This window comes from Aptenodytes forsteri, unplaced genomic scaffold (genome assembly GCF_000699145.1).
Source record: "Aptenodytes forsteri isolate BGI_AS27 unplaced genomic scaffold, ASM69914v1 Scaffold103, whole genome shotgun sequence".
Classification (NCBI taxonomy): domain Eukaryota; kingdom Metazoa; phylum Chordata; class Aves; order Sphenisciformes; family Spheniscidae; genus Aptenodytes; species Aptenodytes forsteri.
The window spans coordinates 3058301-3072999 of record NW_008796051.1 but is presented as its reverse complement, the minus strand read 5'-3'; the positions used below and the strand labels follow the sequence as shown (position 1 = coordinate 3072999).

The following is a 14699-nucleotide window of genomic DNA, read 5'->3' as shown; positions in this document are numbered from 1 at the left end:
GCTGTCCAGATTCATCAGTTTTCCATGGATAAACACACTTCTCTGCAAACAGTAGAAAGAGATTTGAGTGTCCTTAGCTCTGGAAATACCCCCAAAAAACCTGAGTGATATATAAAAGACAACGCTACCTTCTCTGGCTCTGCTCTGAAATGAAAACAGTCACCACTGCCTTTGGTAATGAACCTGATGCAACCAGTGCATACCAGGCATGTGCTGAGCATTCCTCAGAGGAAAGCTGGATATCCTGTTTAGTGTTTGAACATCAGTTAGTGTTTACATGGGAAGGAGGGACTGACCTCTTCTAATAAGGCAGTTCTGAGAAAACAAGGGAAGCAAATCTTCAGGTGCCTGGGGAGGTCCTTGGTTGAGGTACCTCGGTTGGCAGCAACTGAAGACAGAGTAGCTCAGGTTGCAGTTACAGACTTCTGAAGAGTGAATCTGGCCTAGCTCTCTGATGTTTGAGAGTGCTTAAGTGTGCTGGGAGGGGGTGCATGGCTTTTTTTTCTTCAGCTGATGGGTTCATTCAATTTTACAACCCTTTAACAGTTGTAAAAACAGAGTAGTGAAAAGCATCTGTTGTGTTACCCCCAGATCCGGTGTTATAAAAGCAAAAATAGTTAAACATGTAAAAGCAGATTTAAAAGCCCCAACTGGCTTTTGCTTGTCAGCCTCCAGAATTCTCTTCCCGAACGCCGGACTTTATTCCAGGCTGCGCTGTTGTAAATCAGGATTAACTCAAGCAAAGTCAGGAACCAGGATTCTGTTCTTGGGTTTTTTTGGTTTTAGTTTTCTGGATCAGAACTTACGATCTTCCACTAAACTTCCCTTGCACGCTGCTATATAATTGTCTTTCCCTATCTCATGAAAGATTTTACTGGAGGGAAAAATAACTTATTTAAAACTTCTAAATTACCTCTTCAAGGAACTATTGATATTCACTGAGGATATTCTCATACACATACAAGATTCCTAAGTCAGCACAGATATCAAAGGACTTGCATTAGGAGGCACAAGGGCTGTGATCTGAGGTGTTAGAGCTGCCTGAATGTTTCTTCTAATGGCCCACTGAAAAGGAATTTAGCACAGTAATCATCTGAAGAAGGAATGTTTCTTTTGTGATATTAACCTTTCAACTACAGTTACTTGTTAATGTCATGCCATGAGTTTTAGCAGATGTAAGGCCTCTGTTTTTCAATTAACTGCTGGAACATCTCTGTCTTGGGGACATGAGGCTGTTTTGTCTGATGCTGAGTGCATCTCCAAGACCGTGCTGCTTGCTGCTTCTGATAATGTTTCATATTGCTGCATCTTGCTGCATCAGTAGGCCTGAGAGGGGCCCTTACAACAGCACGTTTCTTCCAGTGTCCCTGTGAAATTAATGGGGAACCAGAATGTTTGTTTCCTCAAGACGTCAGAAGTTAATAACAAACATAAAAGCCATGCTGGCCAGTGGTGCACTCAGCATGGAAAGCCGAAACCATGTCACTACCCAGAAATTGTCAGGCCATGGTAAGTATTGTAGGAACAAAGCTACTAACAAACCTCTGCCAGGTGGGGAGGAAAGTTTTTCCATTGGTATCTTGGCCAGGCTCCAGTGTTCATACGTACTTTTTCCTTACGTTCACTCACCAGGTTATTAAACTCTCTTTTCCCATCCTAAGCTGTTATACTGCCAAATGGCTGCTATATTTTCTGTCCCAGAAGAGGCTGCATTTTGTTCACCTGTACTATAGTTTCTGCTAAGGCAGGGAGAGCTCTAAATTATTCTAATGGATCTCCAAGCCTATTTTAGACTGTGTGTATATTAATGCTATATAAAGTTGTTCAGATGCAATGCTCCAACAAATCTCATTTTGTTACTATGGTGAAGATGGATCTTCCAGGGCAGATGAGTTACACTGTCACACAACCATGACTCTGCAGCTTTTTGTGGCATTCAGTGTTCTCATTGCCTTGAAGACTTACAGATCTATTCTAATGGGTTTATCAGCCTGATTATTGTCTGGGGTAAAACTAGCCTTGCTTGGTACAGGCAGCAAGAGTGTTCTGCTCTCTGGCATTGCAGTGTTTCACTTCTGTTCCTCTGCAGCAGCAGAAGCAGAAGTAGTTAAGTAACAGGGAGGAGGTCAGATTGTAGTCAGGAACAGCCATTGTAAACTTGCTTAAAATCAAGGGATCTGGCTTAAGCAGCACAAGGATTTAGGTCCCTCTGTCCTCTGATTTCAGGGAGAGTCAATTCAGGTGCTTTACATACTTAGGTGTTTCGCAGTATTTGCATTATAAGACACCTCTTCTGGTGAAATTGTAAATTAAATGGCAAAATTTAGTGCCATCACACATTTCTTGATATACAGCAGCAGGGAGAGCTGTTGTGGATGTTCAGGTAGTGCAAAGCCTCAAACAATTTTCTGATCTGTACCCTGTTCCATTTAGAGTTTTCCCCAGGACAGTACATGAGTACCTTTGTTGAAGATCTGACAGTGGGCCTGCCTGCTGATTTATTCACGCAAGAGTAACACTGTTAGAGACAGTCCTGCCTAAAAAAAGGACACCATTTTGCTTAGAAAGCCATATAATCTCAAGAGTGTTTTCCTTTCTTCTGCTCTCTCTGAGAGCACAAAGGAGGGCAGTATCAGGAGGATGTAGGTACATGGTAGTCTAGTTTATCCCTAATATTTTGCAGCTGCCTGCTTATTTATGTGAGAAACAAAGTCCAGCAAAACTGACATTGTTTTCATTGGCCCTTGAGACAGACACTTCCTTGACTAACACACTGAGATAACATTAAACATCTGCTTGGATCAGGATAGGTGTTCTTGCAGCAAAGCTTCCAGCCATAGCTGGGGACATCTTTTGGAAATTCTTGTACTTGCGGCAGGGATAGGAGAAGGAAAACATGGTGGGAGGAGGGGAGGAAGGGTTTGGTTCAGGTGCCTTCTCCAAAGTGTTAGTTTCTGGTAACACTGTTTTCTTGTTCCTTATTATGAAACTGGAAAAAATCTTACTTTATCAGGTTGGTATGTTTTTAAGCTGTGTTTGCAATAGTATAGTGTCAATCCTGTTGCCAGTGCAGAAGTGAGTCTCTCTTTTCTTCCCACATGTGTATTTTTAAAAAAAGAATGAATTACAACTGTGGCCTATAAAAGGATTTTCAAATGTGCAGCAAAATTTCTGTGCACAGTTACCAAAGGGCTTACTAGCTGCCCTTGAGTAAAGCAAGACTTCAAACCACACAAATACAGAAGGTCAAAAATGCTCATGCGTCTGGCATCACAGAAGATTTAGCTGGGCAGTCATTTTCATTTCATGTTACAGGCAGGAGTGTGAGCCAGTTGAGAACCACATGTAACATTACAGGCAAAAAGTCTGGGTTGTTCTCTCTGGTTCCTCAGCATCGACTTTCTGGGACCATGTACTTTCTGACTCTTGCCTAGAGATAATTAATCAGGCAACAAAGAGAAATTGTATTATGACTTTTCTTCTGTTTCCTCTCTAACCTGTGCAACTGACCTACTTCAGGGAAGGTTGTCATACATATTGATGTAAGAAGATTCAAGATTGTTGTATATCAAATGAGACAGACTTTTTGCCTGTTGCATTCATCTCAGACCTTTAGTTGCCCTCCTTTATCCCCACGTAATTTAGTTTCTTTAACTTGTAGTCTCTCTGTCTTATCCCACCATTTTTTTACATCATACAAAGAACAGGTTTTGTATCAGCAGGGTTTAAATGAGGACCTTCATTGTGGCATTAAAACATCTGTGTTTTAAACCAACAGACCATTAACTTACTGGTAATCACTGCACAAATGGTCAGCTTACTTTTCCATCTTATTGTGACCAGCCTTTCGAGCAGATAGCAGTCATAATACTGCTTTTGGGGAGTGAGTGTCAAGAGAGGAGGGCCATGACATTGTCTGCAGTTGTCATGTATGTGGAATACTCAAAGAAATAAGACAATAGATCAATGGCATGACTCACTTTGTTAGCACTGTGCTGTATGTCTGTTTGGTGATGGATAGATTAGATCTGGATGCTCACTCCGGCACAGGAACAAATCACCTGATAGCAAATTAAGAACATGTAAAGAATGAAGTTGATAGCCTACAGAGAGTTGTGGCTATAAGGCTGTTTTCAAAAAGAAGGGGAAAATCCCTCCATTTTCCAATGGAAAAGGACTTGGTAAATGGATCAGGCAAGCTGAGTTTTGGAAGTTGTAGAGAGTCCTGCTCATGTTAGGAGTAGCCTTTTCTAGCAAGTCAACAGAAGCAAAAAGGTCAAAGGAGTATGGGGAGGTTGGAGCACAGGGGAGACGACGTGATTGTTCCCCTATGCTGCTCAGGTGCATCTGTCACCAGGGTATATGGGTGCAGCTTTTCTGCAGGAGGAGGCCATCTGTTAGTACAGCACTGGCCAGTACAGCACACGCTCTGGAGAGGTATGGGTACAGTCATGCTGGTTGTGTTTGTTACTGGTTATACCATGCCTATCTACCCTCCACTGTATTGTTTTCCAATTGCATATATAACCCTGAGTTAAAGGAGCTCCTACTATGTGACTGGGGCGTTTGAAAGGTGCTTGCACATTCTTGGGACATAATGGGGAGCTTTGGGGTTTTGAACACCAAATTAACAAAAAGGACCCTTCTGTTACTTTCTTCTCATACAGCAGCACTGGGGCTCAGCCTACAGATGAGTCAAGGCTGCCAGTTCACTCATCCAGAAATACTTTTTTCAGCAAGTAGCAGCTAGCTCAAAGATTTCAGTGTCATCTTTGTATTTCTTTGCCTTTTAATACCATAACTCAGCAATCTAATTTGGTGGGTTTGCATTCTGTCTCTTTACAGTATCACCTTGCAGATAGTAAGGCAATCATCTTTCTTCTTCAAAATTTTTTTCACTGTTAAAAAGAATCCAAAGTTTAAATAAATGCTTGGACTTTTGGTGGGTTTGGGTTTTTTTTTTCCTTTCTTTTCCTCTCCTTTTTTAACTACAAAGTTCCAGGAAAGGAATTATTAAACCTGGACTCCATGTTAAATGAGGGCTTGGAGGGGAAGAAGGCAAAGGCTACTGTGGCTGAGCTGAAGGACAGAGAACAAACTCCTTAACAAGTCAAGGATCTAAATCTAAGCTAGTCCATTCCCAAGAGCCACTTGTAATGATTGTGTTCTGTGGTTGATCTATTTATAACTAGCAGTGGCAGTGGGAACAAAACATTAGGCCAAATTCTGACCTCAGAATATAAATCTAGAATCATTTCACTCTGATTTTTTTAAATTTTGATGGCATTACTTTGGATTCATTCTACTGTAACTGAGATCAGAATCTGTTCTATTAGATTTTTTTTTCTTTGAGACTACATTTCTACCATCCTTTTGTCTAATCTTGAACACAAAGAGCAGCAGAGTCTATGTCTAAACTAGTGCTGCAGCCACCTTCATATGCTTATCTGTATCTCGAGACTGACCAGACTTTGAGCCTCTTCTGTACTCCAGGTACAGACTGGCTGGCGGGCTCTCCAAGGCTGAGGAGTCTAGCTCACTGCACAGGACCAATTGCTTTCAGTGGTACAAGGCACTTTTTAACTATTTAGGACACCGTGTCAGTTTGTAAACCAGTTTTGCAGGAAGGGGAGAGAAGTCAGAGAGCCATTATGGATTCTGCCATACCCAGGTGATAAATCTGTGATAGCAGCAATGTTTCACTGTTTATTTAAGAGTGAATGAAACAGAGAGAGCTTTGCAAAATTGGAGAAGTTCCTCAATGGCAAATGAAACTACACAGCCTGTCTGAAAACTTAATACATGTGAGGAGCAATGGGAACACTGCACCCTAGGCTGTTCTGCACCAGCTATTTTTTTTCTCTGTGTTATTTATGTGTCCTCATATTGACTGCCTAACACATCTAAAAAGCTCTCAGATGAAGGTCCTCACTCGCAGCAGAAACAGGGCTCTATGGCCTTTGCACTTACTGCCTGTAACTGTTAAGTGGGAACATGGGCTGTAGAGAAGTTAAAGGGTTTGTCAGCTTGGTTTATTTGGCTTGTTTTAGTCAGTTAACACAGAAGTATGAGTTTCTTCATTACAGTAACATTCTTCAGTAACAATCATATGTCAGCCCGTGGAAGATGAAACTAATTATTCTCCATTTTGGGACATGCTTGTTCTGGGTCAGAAAATATAGTGCCTTCAAGAATTCATCTCTCAGTTCAGTGGACTAGCTTGCAGTGACAAGTGCCAGCTATCCCCCTTCTCCCTTTTTTAAGACTTAATATTTTCGTGGGTATGTTTTTAAAATTCTGGTTTGGGTAGCTTTTACAAAAATGTAAAGCAGGCTGCTGCTGTAATCATTCCTGAATCTAGCCATGCTCTGATGGCTGAAATGTGGTCCCCCCGGTTAATAAGGGGGGGTGGGGTGTCTGTTATGTTTTTTAATAGATTGTATTTATTTTGCCCTTGGAAATAACAACAATTGTTTGTTATAATCCAGGTGTTTGGCTAATTGCATGGAGTTTTGATTCAAATATTGCCAAAACATCTGTACCTATTATGATTTCCATAGCTTAGCAATTTGTCGGTTCATGGCTTGAGCATTTAGGCGTCCTCCTCTGTGACCTTCAATATTAACTTTGTCATTGAGATGAATGGATGTGACAACCAAAAGCAAACATTTCTTAAGGAGATGAAGTAGTTGTGCTTTGGTAGATGCAGCTATTTCTCTGATCCCCAGTTTGTACATCACATTTCTGAACCTTACAATACTGGATGTTCCTCCATTAAATTATTCAGGGAGAAAGGACCAGTACCTTTCGGTCTTGATCCATTAAAATTGCTTAAGTATTTGGTTATCTTTGGTGCTAGCGGTCAGATAAATGTATGCATTAAGTGATCTTCTGGATTGGAAAGGAGGCCTAGGAAGTCATAACCTAGTTTGCAGTTACAAACTCACGCTTTTCTCCAAAGCTGTCTTGGGAGGATGACAGGATGGTTATGACAACCCTGCCTTCTCTATTCACAGGTGTTCCCTTTCCAAAGAACTTCCTTCAGATCTGCAAGAAGATACTCTGCCGGCTTTTTCGGGTGTTTGTTCACGTCTACATCCATCACTTTGACCGTATCATCCTTATGGGGGCTGAGGCCCACGTCAATACCTGTTACAAGCATTTTTATTACTTTGTGACAGAGCTCAACCTCATAGACCGCAAAGAACTAGAGCCTTTGGTAAGTGTGGGGTCTGGGGGAAAGCTCTAGGAAATTTTCCTCCTCCCTTCACTGAGCCTTTCCCACACTTGTTGCAGTGGGTTTCCTCTGGGAATAAGGTCCATGCTTGAACACAGGCAATTTAAAGTGATGAAGTCTTGCCTCTATCCGTGGACCCATTCCATTTGCTGCAGTATTTGTGAGATGCTCAGTAGGCTCAGTAGAAAGAGAAAAGTGCAATGTATTTTGCATGGAAAAATACAAGGTGGGAAATACTGCCATTTGAAAATGGAAGTTCATTTGTTTTCTGCTTCTTCCTGTACTATATATTTTATATATAATTTTATTCTGTCTTTTTTCATTGGTCAATAACAGCATGGTACTCATAGCAGTCACTTGAATGCATGTGAAGGGAACAGTGGTCTATATAAAGGTGAATTGGTTTTTTTTATTATTTTTAAGTAGGTGTTTGTGAAGGTATTGAGTGTGTTAGATCCAGAGCACACTCTGGATCTAAGTGAGACAGATGAGGTGAGACAGAGGTTCAGACAATTAGTAGCGTAACAAAACCAGACACTTCCTTTTGGATTGCAATTTAATTTGAAAAATTAAATACATTGTTTCCAAAAGTAAGGCTCCAGAAATGGAAACGCTTTTGCTGTTGCTTGCAAAGGCAAATAAAATGAAAGTGTAAGCAGAGAATGAAAAGTAAGGTGCAATTCAGAAAGCAGTTTATGCACAAACCCTCACTGTGGGCATTTAGCCAACTTTAAAAGGGATCAGGGCAACATTTCTCCATGGATCAGAGTTTGGAAAATAGTGTTGTACAGCTTATTGACGGAGTGCTAGAACCACTGGGATTTTTTTTTTTTCCACAGAATCACAGAATGACTGAGGTTGGCTGGTACCTATGGATATCATATAGTCCAAATCCCTGCTCAAAACAGTGTCATCTAGAGAGGGCTGCCCAGGACCACGTCAAGTTTTCAGTTGTTCCACATAAAGGCACATTGCAAGGACGTGCATAGCATAATTGGTATGAAACACTGCTGAAAGTGTGGCAAAGTGATATTTGCCTGCGTTTCTTGATTGAAGGAGAGCCTGTAAAGTGAGACAAAATGGATGGTCTTGTTTTCAGCAGTTCAAAAGGCCCACTGAAAGACACTGCATATGGCATGTATTGATAACTTGCAATGTATCTATGGTTTCTTTCTAGACAGGAGAACTTAATATGCCCTCTAAATGTGTCCTAAGGGATAGAAGGAGGCCCTGCAAAAGAGAACTTCCCTGCCAGACTAGTGATCTTAGGTTAGCTGTAGCTGTTAAATGCTGAGGATGTGTCACAAGCAAGATACAAGGCAGGATATCTCAGAGGTAGGAAGAGAGGTGATCTTAAGGCTGTTACAAGATCCTTGCTTGCTTTGGAATACAGAGAACACAAAAATGATTTAATGCTGCAGTTGTTGGTTAGCAATATTCCTGCACTAAGCAGACAGACAAAAGATTGGGGCCACAGCGGTGCAGGAGATGGCCCAAGTCCAGCAGAAGAGCAAGCTAGGAACATGCTCCAACCGGTGTGTGCTTTCCCTTTGCATTCCAGTATTCCCTTCCTTCACAAAATTATCCTTAGGTTCATCATATGATGCAGTATTATTAACTTTGCTAGGATTCAGCGTCTCCCAGAAAAACAGGCACCATGTCAGCAAAGTGACAAAGCTCCACCTGCTTCCATCTTCCTGTCCTTGACTTGGGTGGATGTCAGCAGTGTGGAAATGCAGAAAAAAACATATGTCTGTATTTTTGTCTTCAGCTGGGCAGAAAGAAAGGAAGGAGTTGCCAAACAAAAGCAGACATTACAAATAATCTTGAATTTTAATGCGGTAGTTGAGGACAACCTGTGCCCTGCCAGGCTCCTGCCATGGCTTCCTGCCATGGAAGGAAATGAGCCCACATTATCTCCCTTAATTAGAAAATGGGCCAAGAGCTGATTAAATAAACAGACTGCCACATGCTTTAATAAACAGGAAGGCAACTGATTTATCAACATAACTTCAAGAAGGGAGAATAATTGGGGAAGCAGGCAGTAGATGAATAGTAATATTAGCCTGCAGGACTTATGCTCTTTGTTTAAAATAGATTTTATCAGCCTTTTGCAACTCAGTGCAGCAGTTATAAAATCAAATAAAGCAAATGAGACAAACAGGGTTCCCCCTCCCATTCGGGAGTTGCATAACTTGTCCTTTCTGCAGTCAGAGAGGAGGCTATAGTTTAAAATGCTGCATATCTTTTTCCCATCCCCATCACCATGTTAATTTGACAGATCCCCGAGTCTTTCATAGAGCTGTTTTATGTGGGGACAAAAAAGGAAGCTGGCATAATCACTGACCCCATAGCTGGTCCTGAGGAAAAAAACGCATGTCCAATTGGTTAATTTGGGGGAAAAGAAGAAGTCTGAAAGCATATCTACCCTTTCCTGCAACTAACAGGCAGACAAGGCAGTCTGTACCATGAGAGCTCTCAGGAGACCTTTAAGGCATGCCTCCATGGGGACACTATCATTAAATAAACTGAGGTTTGAATTTTAAGATGTGGCATCTGCTTTGTGCTGGCTCCTTGTGTGACCAGCTTTATTTTCCACTGGCAGTAGTTCACTGTAATTCACTTTTGAGCCTCTTCCCATGGCCAAAACTGTCTAGTGGAGTGGTGCCTATTACCTCCATGCCATCCTCACCCTGTGTAGGTGACTGCTTTTATAGGGTGCATTAAACACTTCATCTAAACATGCTTTTTAGTGAGAATCTTAATGCAGCTGCCTCAGCACAGTAACTTACTGTTCAAACGGCAGCCTAGCTACAGCGAGTAATGCCCCTGTACTTCCTTCCTGTGATCCCTTTTCTCTAACAATGGATTTCATAGTATGTAGGACTTAAGAAATATGCCAGAGTACTTTATAAGCACATCATGAGCAAAACAGTCTTGGTTTGGGGAATTTTACTTAATTTATTGCCAGTTAACAAAACTTTTGATTACAGATCTGGGTGTTGAGGAAAAAAAGACAATTAAATAAAACACTTGGTGAAGAAACACCTTTCTTCCCCAGTCTCTAATTCAGTAAAAAACTTCTCTTCCCTCTTTCCGGGTCTCAACTCACCTTGGTTTTGCTACACGTTACACTCAGCTACTCCTAATCCCTTTGGTGAGGTGAGGGGCAATGCAGCAGACCAGGGATGTGTGTACTGCTTCTTGCTTCTTGCTTGTTTTCCTCTACTCCAGCATGGGTTTACCATGGTACACAGTCCCTCTGCAGTGTCCCTACTCTGGTGTGGGTTGCCCATGACCCACAGTCCCTTCAGGGGTGTGCCTGCTCTGGCACAAGGCACTTCCTTCCAAGAGTACGTCTCCAATCACATCCCCAACAGTGCCACCAGCCATGTGTCCTCTCCTCTTAGTGGCTGCTGCTTTCTTAAACATCTCTGAGCAGAGGCACCATGTGCTTCTCTGACTGGTTGAAGTTTTGGCACATGGTGGGTTATTTGCAGCGGTTTCAGGGGCAGCTGGAGGTAGCTATGACTCGCCTGGGGTAGTTCATGGCTTCCCACAACAAATCACGCCTATAGCCCCCTGCTACCAAAACCCTGCCAGTTATGCCCAGTACAAAGCATCCTCTGCAAAGTAAGTCATATGCAATCTCTTGGTTAAAGCCTTGCTTTGTGTTTCCAGTTTTGTTGTGGGTTTCTTGCCTATCTCTGGATAATAGCTCTCTTCATGAGTTTTCCTGTGTGGAATATAAGAATATTTAGCATTTGACAGAAGTATTGTGAACCTGAATTCAACAGTGTTTGCAAAGTACTCTGATGCCACGAAATAAAAGTTGTAATAAGAGTAGAGCTTGCTCCTAGTTAAACTTCCTACCTTCAGCAGCAAGCTGGATCCTTGACACATACAAAAGGAAAGGGAAGACCAAAACTTCCTGTGTTCCTTAACTTGGTGTTCGCTGATTTGCCTTGCTTTTGCTTTGGGAGTTCCACTGGTGAAAATGGGAAGTATGCAAGCACCACGCCGCCATGCTTCCTAGCTCTGTAGACTTCACATGATACTGTGAAGCAGTCTGTTAGTCTGGGCTCTGAACTACAGATCAAGACCCTTGTTCCCCCTTCCCAGGGGGTAGACTGGATATCTTCAGAACTGCTTCATAGAACACCTCGTCTCTATTAAAGTCTTCTCAAATATATGCAACCATATACTCCATCCCCACTTGCAAAAGGTGTAACTCTTTGTAGTTAAGATATAACTTGAGACCTGTTTTTAATATATTTTGCTGGGACAGGTCACTCATCAGCATTTTTTTACTTTTAAAGAATACAAGCTGCTGTTTGCAAGGCAACATAATCCCTTCCAAATTGATTTTGATTTCTTTAGCTCAACACAGCATAAATCATCACAAATCTGATTTTCCCTTAAAGAGGCATGAGTACCTTCTCTGATATGCAACACTTTCCATTACTCCCATCTCAGAAAAGGAAGGCTAATAGCAGGAATAAAGTACTGCTACAGGTAGAGCAGATCCCCCTAAAGGAATCTATCATTTGAAAGTGTATTCTAGTGATGTGGCAGCATCAGGTCACAGAAGTTGTTTCTCTGGTGTAAATAACACTTTCAAAGAAAAAGAATTCCTCCTTCCATTCCTCGGTGTGAGGGGGTGGGGTGTCTTTTCTAGTAGTAGCTGGTGACCGCCTTCAGATGCCTGCTTTGGCTTGGTGATTGCAGAGCCTGTTTACTGCTGCACTCCAAGCTTAGCTGGAGCAGGCACAGAACCTATCACTAGAGGATGAGTGCAGCTACAGCAACATGACCCCTAGAAAGGGGGGGGAGGGGAAGAAAAAACTAAAACCTTCTGAAAAGCAATAAAGTTAATGCCAGAGAGGCATTAAACCACAAAATGTTTTGGGCTTTTTTTTTCCCCTGGTGGGAAGGTGCCTGTTAGACAGAGAGACAGAGGCAAAGAATCCAGCAGCTATACTTTTCCTTCAGTCATGTAAGAGCCTTCTGATTCAGAGGCCTTAGAGATTTGTGACTGAATCTAAGTGCAAAGCATTTTGTTGGATAGCAGCTAGTTGGTGATGCAGCCAAGTCTGCTCCCAACTTCCCAGAATTGATCTGTGTTTATTGATCTGTGTTTATTGCAGTATGTTGTTTTGATTTCTATATCTGTGCATTTTAATTTGCCTGATGTTTCACTGTGCTTTGTGTTTGTCAGAGTTAGGTTAAAAAAAAAACAAAACACTTAAAAATGTGGTGAGATTTCAGTGTTAAATTTGGAGGTCTGAGCATGGTGTAATTCACTTGAAGGAACAAGGTTCCCAAGATGCATTTATGTTTTTGTAAACTTGTGGGAGGTGTGGACCTAGCTCTTTTTCTCACTATTGAGCATTACTCATTAACATAACATGAAATTATATCTCTAAAGAGGAGCAATAGGGAAAAAAAAAGATACTTGGTCTTTTTGCTGTGCAGATCTGTGCAAGGTCATAGACGGCCTCAGAATGTGTGCAGGGCTTGTATATTCAATATGTACTCTGAAACTCATGTTCTAATGAAGAATCTAGGTGACAAACCCAAGTATATTTCATCACTCCATGGCCACCCAGTTACAGAACTGTGGGCATGTCAAACATTCATATCATGCCAATGAGCAGTGGGAAGTGATGCGCAAGGAGGACCCTGCCAAATAGGAAGGAATGATTCACGTGGTTTGAGTACATTTGCTTCTCTCACAGCTATTAGGAATTGTCAAATGCACAAATCTGTTTGCCAGAGATACCAGTATATGCCATTTTTGTACATTTTTCTGTTTAACCAATGTAGTGTCCTCTTACACAGCAAAGAGTACCTTCTGTGCTCTCTCAGAAATATCCAAAAACACATTGCAAACCAGTCAGATTCCCAGCAGATTCCTACATAACTTTGGAAACTATTGATGGCAGTGAAATTTCCCTCTGAGGACAGGGGTAACAGACAGCAGAATATGGCCATCTGCTTTGCTCATTCTCCAGAAGTCTTTTTTTTTTATAAGTCACATCCTGTGAAAACTTTGACCTTTTTCTCAGAAGTTGTTTTTTATAAACATTTTGTTTATGAGAACAGAAAGTAATAATTACACTTGAATGAAGAAAAATAGAGAAGGATTATTATTTACGTGTGCTGTTCTGATAACCATTAAAATGCTGATTTCATTTAGATGCAGAGACAGTCAGCCATGGTAGCAAGTGGATAGCATCGGGGCTGGAAGTGATGGCAGTCAGTGGAGCTGAGTGTATAAAAATGGTGAAACTGGTAATTGCCTCCATGAGGATGGAGTTCATCTGCAGGATAAGCAACAACAGTAAAGTTTTCTTGCCTTATTCTCCATTATTCTCAGTGTAAAAGCTTCCATTGGCTTTATAGCATGATTGGCTTCTCGTAACATTTTCATCCAATATTTGGAGCTGCTTAAAAGTAACCATCTAAATGGTTTGGTTTTTATTCCCATCTCTATAGAAAACTGTCTTTCTGAATGGAATTTCTAGCGCTTGTCCAGGCAGTCTACTAAGTAGAGAGATGTGTGTTTAATACATTAACCTAACCATTAAACTCTGTTTGGTTGTTTGGGTTTTTTTCTTTTTTTTTTTTTCCCCCCTCTCTCTTTTTTTGCCCTTAGGAAGCAGGATTATATATTATTTGCAAGAGCCTATTATAGTCTGGGTGACAGAAGGTTTCAAAGTTAAATATGTTCAGGAAATTACACATTGAGGTTTGTGTAATGACCATAACTCTATCTTCCTATATTTTATGATTCAGAGCTGCATTGATGCCCTGATGACACTGACATGAATCTGAGGCACTTCCTTTTCAGTCAGTGGAATCATTCCAGATCTTCCCATAAAATTCAGAGAAAAATCTAGCCCCGCAGTCACAGGTGATATGTCCATGTATTGTTTTTCCACCAACGCTAGTATTACACAATATGCTGCTTTGTGTGCTGCTGTAAGGTGCTTTGCACCCCATGGATGTATTAATTGACAGGGTTGTAGGCACATTTAGCAGAACAACCAAAAACTGTAAGGGGAAAAGGAAGAGTTATTTTTATACTTAGGGCCAGGATGTCAGAAGTGCTGCCATATGTGTGGCATTGTTTATGAAAAGACAGTGTTTCCATCTCTGGGCCTTTCAGTCAGTATCTTCCATAATCTATTAAAAAAAACAGAAACAAACCACTTAAGGTATAGTTCCACAATCATTTTAAGCCAAGATGAATGCAGTCTGAAACTGGAAATGGTGATCCTGCCCTTTCCTATCACCGCTCACTGGATAGTCCTCTCTCCTGCCTTCTGCCAGAGCTAGGCGTTGTGTTACCATAGTCAGATCCAGGGATGGATCAGCTGAGCACCAGCTCAGCCAAAACTGCTGGTTTTCATAGAATCATAGAGTCATAGAACGGTTTGGGTTGGAAGGCACCTTTAAA

General features: G+C 41.4%; 1 protein-coding gene across 1 annotated transcript in view; it reads left to right on the top strand.

The window, feature by feature from the left end:
• MOB3B (MOB kinase activator 3B) overlaps window positions 1-14699 on the top strand; it is a 70232-nt gene that overhangs the window by 24014 nt on the left and 31519 nt on the right. The window contains exon 2 of the mRNA XM_009286263.1: window positions 7017-7219. Coding sequence (XP_009284538.1) covers window positions 7017-7219 — 203 coding nt within the window. The remainder of the gene's footprint in view (window positions 1-7016; window positions 7220-14699) is intronic.